At 34.6% G+C, this 8,290-nt stretch overlaps 2 protein-coding genes across 7 annotated transcripts; one reads left to right on the top strand and one right to left on the bottom strand.

Annotated features, from left to right (window-relative positions):
• The first annotated feature begins 3,611 nt into the window (after positions 1-3,611).
• On the top strand, positions 3,612-6,365 carry LOC107470353 (uncharacterized). Of its 6 annotated transcripts, none has more exons than XM_016089745.3 (4): positions 3,612-3,813; positions 4,893-5,006; positions 5,139-5,287; positions 5,723-6,365. In XM_016089745.3, the coding sequence occupies exon 4, from the start codon at positions 5,734-5,736 to the stop codon at positions 6,115-6,117; it is 384 nt and encodes a 127-aa protein (XP_015945231.1). In that variant the 5' UTR covers positions 3,612-3,813; positions 4,893-5,006; positions 5,139-5,287; positions 5,723-5,733; the 3' UTR covers positions 6,118-6,365. The 6 variants fall into 6 exon arrangements, with proteins under 6 accessions (XP_015945231.1, XP_015945230.1, XP_015945233.1 ...); XM_016089744.3 differs by having other exon boundaries at positions 5,139-5,254; positions 5,723-6,362; XM_016089747.3 differs by having other exon boundaries at positions 5,131-5,254; positions 5,723-6,362.
• Positions 6,366-7,347: 982 nt separating this feature from the next.
• On the bottom strand, positions 7,348-8,020 carry LOC110276909 (heavy metal-associated isoprenylated plant protein 3-like). The gene is made up of 2 exons (XM_052255654.1): positions 7,804-8,020; positions 7,348-7,771 (listed from the first exon to the last, which is right to left on the bottom strand). Exons 1-2 carry the CDS (start codon positions 8,018-8,020, stop codon positions 7,545-7,547), a joined length of 444 nt encoding a protein of 147 aa, XP_052111614.1. The 3' UTR covers positions 7,348-7,544.
• Between the last annotated feature and the right edge of the window lie 270 nt (positions 8,021-8,290).

Genomic DNA, 8,290 nt, shown 5'->3' with positions numbered 1-8,290 from the left:
TACTCACCCCTCTAGGTCTGTCCCTAATTGCTAGCTAATTAATAATAAAAAATAATAAAATTTATTTACTTTTAGTATTTTTTAATGTCTATAAATTATTAAAAGATAAAAAAATATTTTTTTATTACATAATCAATTTCACGAATAAAGTATCGAAACGAAGAATTGCAAAATTAGAGATTCTATTTATTGACCTCGATTTTGTAATCAAAACGGTGGATTATTTTTTTGAACACTACAATGAAAAATTGTTGCAACTGTGATTATCAATTAATGATGAATAAATATTGGATATTAAATAGACGGATAAAGAATGAAGAAAAATTGAATATTAAGTAGATGGATATCCGAAAGAAAAACAATGAAATTTTTGATAATCAAAGAAATTGATACACGATTCCAATTGTGGGATTGAATAATTGGTGATAGATTATTCTCCAATTTATAATCTTAATATTAAAGAAAAGATAAGATTAGAGTATCTAAATCAAAATATAAACTTAAAAATTAAAGATAGAATTTTAAAGATAAGATAGATGAATAATAAGATAATAATTTATAAAAACGATAAGAAAAATGAGAACGGCGTAGTGCATAATTCAATTGATTGGGTAACACAACCAATCGATTGAATTGGGCAAATCCATATTGCTTTGATGACTTCAATCGATTGGCCAACATAACCAATCGATTGAATTGTGAGACCTCAAGTTGCTTTGAAGCCTTCAATTGATTGGGTAATATAAACAATTGATTGAATTATAAAAAATCCACATCCTAGTCATCGTTCAATCAATTGGGTAATATGGCCAATCGATTGACTTTTGTGAAAACTGTACTGCCTTGTGTTGAGAATAATACACCATTCCCCCTTGAGAAAATACATTTCACAGAGAAATAAAATAGACACAATCACAACACAAGAATTTAACGTGAAAACTCTAATTACTGGAGAAAAAACTACGACCGTTGCCAAATGACAACCAGAGAATATCACTATGTGAAAATTGTTACAACACATAGACTTCTTTCTCTCTAACACCGGCACCCAGTACACCCACACTCTCAAAGCAAATATTTAACTACACCTCACAACACTCTCTAATCAAAAGGTATAGAGGAAAAGAAAAGTCAGATACAAGCTTTAAGTGTTTCCGACTGGTACAAAAAATATGAAGAACTTAGCCTCATATTTATAGCCTAGGCCACCCACTCCATTTGCTATCCTAAGCAATGTGGGAATAATTCAACCAAATTCTAACAATTTCCACCTTGATTGAAATAGTCACACATTTTCAGCTTCCATAGTCAACACCGACAATTCTTTGCTGCCATTGTCTATACCGACAATCATAGTTCAGAGAACTATCATACTCCACCATGAAAGTATACTCACTTGGAATTAGACCACTCAAAGCATTTCGCCTTGGTACAGATCAAAATCTTGCTGAAAATTCATGGTGCAACTTCCAAATTGGCTTTTCCTGGAAGTTCTTCAGCCATCGACATAACTCCGCCACACACGTATCTCAACGCCAACCAATGCCCGTCTGCAATTGTGGACCCGATTGCCACAACTTATCCTTATCTATGGCAGTGCGGTAATACCATGAGGATACTTCTTGTCTTCTAAAGAACATCATCTTTCATACCAGAGATCTTCTCCTTCAACGCCTTGTGCAAACCTGATTGTATCAACACATCCTTGACTTGTATTTGTTACAAGCCAAAATTGATTCTTCCATCAAATTTTTCTATTTCAAGCTTCACAGCACTTGAATATTCTGACATTATTGCAACCATATACTGGAATAGTATAACTCAACTGTAGACCATGCACTAGGAAGGGTTCCCAGGAAAGAGAGGTGGGTCATAATGGACACACTTAAATACCAGGTCTTTCCTTAGCCAGAACCTTTCCAAACTGCACTCTCACAGTGTCACATTGCCTTCCAGCAACAACAACAGCAACCAAAGATCAACCTCAAGCTACAGGACAAAATTCTTTTCTGATGTGAAAGGTCAGACTAGGCTGCAACCACAGAGTATACTAAGAATAAATCCCATCGAATCGAAGTTCTGATACCACTTGTTAGGAATAATACACCATTCTCCCCTTGAGAAAATACCTTTCACAGAGAAATAAAATAGACACAATCACAACACAAGAATTTAACGTGGAAACTCCAATTACTGGAGAAAAAATCACGGCCGTTGCCAAATGACGACCAGAGAATATCACTATGTGAAAATTATTACAACACATAGACTTCTTTCTCTCTAACACCGGCACCCAGTACACCCACACTCTCAAAGCAAATATTTAACTACACCTCACAATACTCTCTAATCAAAAGGTATAGAGGAAAAGAAAAGTCAGATACAAGCTTTAAGTGTTTTCGATTGGTGCAAAAAATATGGAGAACTTAGCCTCATATTTATAGCCTAGGCCACCCACTCCATTTGCTATCCTAAGCAATGTGGGACTAATTCAACCAAATTCTAACACCTTGTAATTTTCAATTGATTGTTTTGTGATAACTTGAAGTCCAATCGATTAAGTTATGGGAACCTGAAATTCAATCGATTGATTTTCTAAGAAACACGATTTTACAACCCTCAATGGTGTAATGGATCAAAGATAAATTTTTCATCGATTGGGATTGCCAAAAGTTATTATGATCAATGAAAGATCTTATTCGTTATTGTTTTTGTTTTTGATTGTTAATAAATATAATAGATGACTGATAAAATAATAATTTATAAAATAAAAAATAGTTTTTATAATTAAATAAAATATATGAGGTTAATTTGTAATTAAAATTAAATAAGGACTACTTAGCAATTATTAAAAAACTTAAAAAACATATTTTGTTATGGGACTATTTAATAGTTCAAACGTTCTGGGACCATCTAATCCTTTGCCGAAAAGTCGTTGTTCAGTTTTAGTAGTTTTTGAAGAGCTACAGGTAAGAGTTACATTTTATTTACTTGCTCATGATGTGTTTGATGAAATGCATGAACTATATGTACTTTGCAAATTAGTTTATCGTGTGGAGTATTGTTTTAGTGAGATCATGGTTGCTGCTTACACTAATGGTTCCTTACTCTTATCATTCTTTGATCTCTTGATTTTTAATTTTGTTGTTTGAATAAGTAGATTGAACATTGATTCCTTGTTTACCTATTTGGTAATGTTCATAAGCTAGGTGACATGTTATATCCATATTTGAGATTTTCATATTTTAATACATTTTATCTGCTATGTCACGCTCATTGTACTACTCTTTATTATTTTAAATTTTAGTGTGTCAATGATGTTATGCATTTGAGACATTTCATTTCGTTATGCATAAATATTGCTTTCATATATAATTTCAGACTTAGTGGTGTATCCTTTATGTTTATTACTCCTAATCAATGTTCTGAAAATTAGACTGGACTGATCAATCGAACTGATCCAACTGAAAACCGGTGATAAAACAGTCCGATCTTCTATCTATAACCATCCTTTTGTGAACCATTCAAAAACCGCTGAACTGACCGGTTTCAGACCAGTTGGACTAGACTGGTAACCGGCCGGTTCAGAATAAACGACGCGGTTTTGAGTTCCTCCTCAACCGTTCTGCCGCCGTGCCGCCGCCGTCCATGTTGTCGGCCTCCGCTTCTTCCTCCTTCCCCGTGTCCCGAACCCAGGCTCTCTTTTGTAGCTTCGCACCTCGTCCCCATCCTCCCTGACTTCTCTGTTCGAGGCTTGGAGCAGCTCGCCATTGGGTCGCTGCTCGCCGCTCGCCATCCATCTCTCCGTCGAAGGTTAGTGGCCCTGCTTTCACTTCTTCGGTTCTTCTTCTTCCTTTTATGCTCTGTTTACTGATTTCTTGGTTCTGTTTAGTGTGGTCTGGTGTTTATTGAAATCCATAACTGAATGCTGATTGCTCTTTGATTGGGTTTATCAATTGAGAGCTGCTGTTAGTGTGGTCTGGTGTTTATTGTTGATTTACACAATTTATTTGTCATAGAAGTTATCTCACAGTTCAGGGAGATAGATTTGCCACTAGTACACAAGCCTCAGCCACACTTTCCCATCCCTTAATAAAATATTTCTCAAAATCAAATAAATGAATATGGTAATTTTCAAATTGGACCTGGAAATAATAGGCACCAATCTTAAACCTATATAAAAAAAAGTAAGGTAACAAATACAATTCTTGTCATAACAATAGAATGACTTAATTCTTTGATAATAGTTAAGTAAAAAAATTCTAATCGTAAACTCACAATAAACAATAATCTCAGGGAAGGAAAAGATTCCTTTTGTGATCAACTATGCAACTTCAAGTGTTAGAATATCAAGAGGCATAATTACCATTTACTGTACTCTGAACTCAGGTTTTCATTTTATGATACTATTCTCTAATTTAAGAGTTCATCCTAATCTTCAGGTTGAATAAGGACTTTGCCACGTTGATATATCAGAGAGAAGATCACGCAGTTGATCAATGAGTATCTTTAGGTGCACGTTCTTGTTGGCAAGCTCCTATGTTAACGAACAGATATTCAAATGTTAAACACAATAAATATAATTTGAAAAACAAAATAGCTTGTTTCAGCAAACTAAAGTTATTAACCCAATTAAGTTGTTTCAGCAGTATTAACCAGTTAGATTGGCAAGCCCCTAGAAGAATAAAATAGCTTCCAGTAAACTTAGCTGACATAACATGGATCCCCCAATACACAAAATTTGAGCCCAAAGTGACAATTATTAGTTAGTTTATTTATATTGGGAATTTTGAGTTTTATATATTTCTTACTCCTAAAAAGCATTGTTGTTAAAAGTATACAATAAATATCTATTTATGGTTTCTTAAATTTATTCCTTGTCTTCTATTCAGGTGGATGAATGGTCAGCATTTAAGGGCACGACCATCACAGGAAGTGACCCAATTTATTGGAGATCGCTGGAAGGCATCTGACTTATTCATAGTATCAGCGGGCCCTTTGTTGATGTGAGATTTGATTCCATATGTCTTGATTTAGTCTCATTCTAAGTAGAATTCTATTTAATCATTTTCCAAGGCACTTGAATTTATTTAGTATGATTTTGTTGTGACTTAAAACATTAGACTCAAGTATGGCAGGTTTCCTATCATTGGCTTGGAAACTGTCAAGAAAATCAAGCATGGTTATGTTTGGTGGCTCTGGAAAATATGCCACATTATATGTTGCAGCAGTGAAAGCTAATTTAGTCGAAAAGGTTGAATCCGAGATTCTTCAGTTTGTTGAGACAGTTAAGAATAGTACTATAATTTCCTAGGTTATAAGTGACTTGTCTGTGAAGAAAGATCATAAGATTTGATTGATGATATTTCATGTAATGCTTTAAATTTAGAAGATATTTTAAAGTTTATATTAAACTATAATTATGTTTTAGAGTGTTTATTTATAATTTATTTATTATTTTTATTATAAAACGGTTTTACCGGTTAAACCACGGTTAGACCGGTTGAACCTGTGAACCAATAAACCAATGATAGAACGGATTGATGACCGGTCCGGTTTTCAGAACCTTGCTCCTAATAATTAATTTGCAACCAAGAATGTTAATGACCTGTTTGCAATCAAGACATTGGTTTCTCCTTTCATTATGTGTGGCATTGCTTTTAGTCATCCCTTTCATTTTTATTAAACTAATTTGTGTGCTTAATTTTCTATCTGCCATTAGATAACTGAAGAATGACTGTTTTGAAGCGGTACGTGCTGAGAATATTCATATCATTGAAACACATTACAGCAAACGTTGTGGATAGAAACCATGGTCATATTGTAGCAACCTCCTCCACAGCGGAGCACTCCATTAAACAGTCGCTTGAGTGCGGCCGGTCCTGCAATGCGAAAGCAGCTGCTGTTGTTGGGGAGGTATTGGCCATGCGTCTCAAAGTTGAGGGACTTAAGGATGGACAAGGAAGAGGAATTCATGTCAATGTAACTAAGGAAATAAAGAAGAAGGGATTTAAGAGTCAAACCAAGGTTTGGGCTATTGTTAATGCCCTTAAAAACAATGGTGTTAAACTCATAGATGAAGATGATGGTAACGATTCTTCTCCTAGCCATTCATAAGATGTCTTTTGTATATCTATAAATATATTAGAATGTTTTTGTATTCCAATGATAATATAGGAATGCAGTGATTCTTGTACTAAGAACATCTTTGCAATATACAAATACACCTATCTTCTGCTGTTATATTGATAGTAAATGTAAATCAGAATAACGTGTACTAGATGCTGTCATTTTTGTCACTTAGTTCTGTATTTTGGGCTGCCACTTTCATTTGGCATGCATATACTGTAGTAGCTGCATCACTCACAAAAAGTTTATGTCCAAACAAAAATAGGTAATGATACCTACAATGGAAATATATATATATATATGTCATAACAGGTCCATCATACAAAGTTTTAGTGTTTACACTTTACTGTGCTTATCCTGCACAACTCTATAGTTTTGTTGAGTCTTTCATGAAAATATGTTAGACAAAAGTCATAGAGTTGACCAGACTTATCAAGAATTAAGAAGTGAGAGGGAAAATGATATATTTGTAAGGTTGCTAATTGAAATTAGTGATGATAGGTAGGTATACTTAGCATGGAAATTTTTAACTTCCAGATTAAAGGATGAGCATTGTATTTCATCCCTTTTTGCCTCTGGAATGATTTTTTTTTAATTGGCAATTTATATTGATTTCCTCTGAAATTTGACAAAAATCATTGTACAGTTTGACATAAATCATTGTACCTCTTTTCTATTTATTTAAGTGATATTAACTTCTCTTTATGAAAGATAGTAGTATTTTGAAAGGTTTTATTTTCTAATTTGTATAATAATTAAGAAAGTGTGAGTAAATACTTTTGGAACTAGGACTATCTTCATAAATGTTTTTTATTTCTATCTTCCAATTTGGTATAAAAGTCATTGGCTCCCTCTCAGTGTTTTTGACTAATCAATGTATACTAGTAGACTCCAATGATCTTATGCAAAAGAAAGGTGACATTAAACTTTGGATGTTACACGGTTTTAACATAATAGATTGGACAGGCTTTTTTTCATACATTGATTGAATCCACAACCCGTATTGCAAGTTCCTTAATTCCTACAAGTTTCTTGGTTGTCCTTGCTATTTAGCTTTCACAATTTGTCCTATACCATCATCCTTTGGGGCCAGGGGCCACTACCCTGAAGCCAGGTTCGTTAGCTTCCACATACATTGATTTGATTCCACATATAATATATATATATTTTTAACCAATTTACATTGTCTAAACAAATTAAACAGCTGTGAAAGTGGGGAGAGATTCCAATTTTTTTTGTCATTTACAATGGCATTATAGCTAATAACAAATCCTGGTTTGGAGTATTAGTTACTTTTAATCACAAGTCACAAGCATTAAAAAAAAAAAAAAAGCTTCCGTGGAAAAGGAAAATAGAGTGTCTCTATTGGGTATCCCTAAAGAGCATGATGATAACCATGATGACGATGAGGATGATCACATGAGAGAGCAAGCATGTGGGTTCTCATCACTGAAGATCTGAGGTGGTGGTGGTGGTGCATGCAAGTGAAACTGCTCCGGGTACGTATACACAGGCATATAGCTGTAACCGCCATGATGATGTGGATGCATAACAGGAGCATATCCATATCCATATGCAGATGGAAATAGAACATGTGGAGCTGCCATATACTCCATTCTATATTCTGCTCCATCATCACCATTTCTTCATTATTATTATTACCACCACCACCACCGCCTCCCTTGTTCTTGCCATCACCGCCACCACCACCACCATTGTTCTCCTTGTTGTCTGGTTTCTTAGGTGGGACCACCTCCACCTTCCTCTTGAGCTTCTCCGTTAGATTCGCAGCCAGAGCCTTCACGTCCATGGTCCCCTTCACTGTCACCGTAAATAATATAATAGTCATCTTGTGACCATCTTCTCTAAATACTAAAGCTGTTACTTGCATGGTTCTTTGACAGCTAAAAAGACTTATCCTACTAGGTGAGATTCATCAATCAAATGACACAATACGTTTTTCTTGATATCCAAACTAGTTCAAACAATTTTTATTATTCCAACATATTTATCATGTTCCCTTCTTTCATTTAAGGTTCATCTCAAAAGGCCAGGGAAAAACCTTCATGTTTGTTTTCTCTCTTAAGTATTGCTGAGTACCTAAGCACCAAGATACAGGTTAAGTTCTTGCATTAAGTGCTTCTAGTAGAGGGAAATGCAG

This window comes from Arachis duranensis, chromosome 10, assembly GCF_000817695.3.
Source record: "Arachis duranensis cultivar V14167 chromosome 10, aradu.V14167.gnm2.J7QH, whole genome shotgun sequence".
Taxonomy (NCBI): domain Eukaryota; kingdom Viridiplantae; phylum Streptophyta; class Magnoliopsida; order Fabales; family Fabaceae; genus Arachis; species Arachis duranensis.
This window is presented reverse-complemented; position numbering and strand designations above follow the sequence as displayed.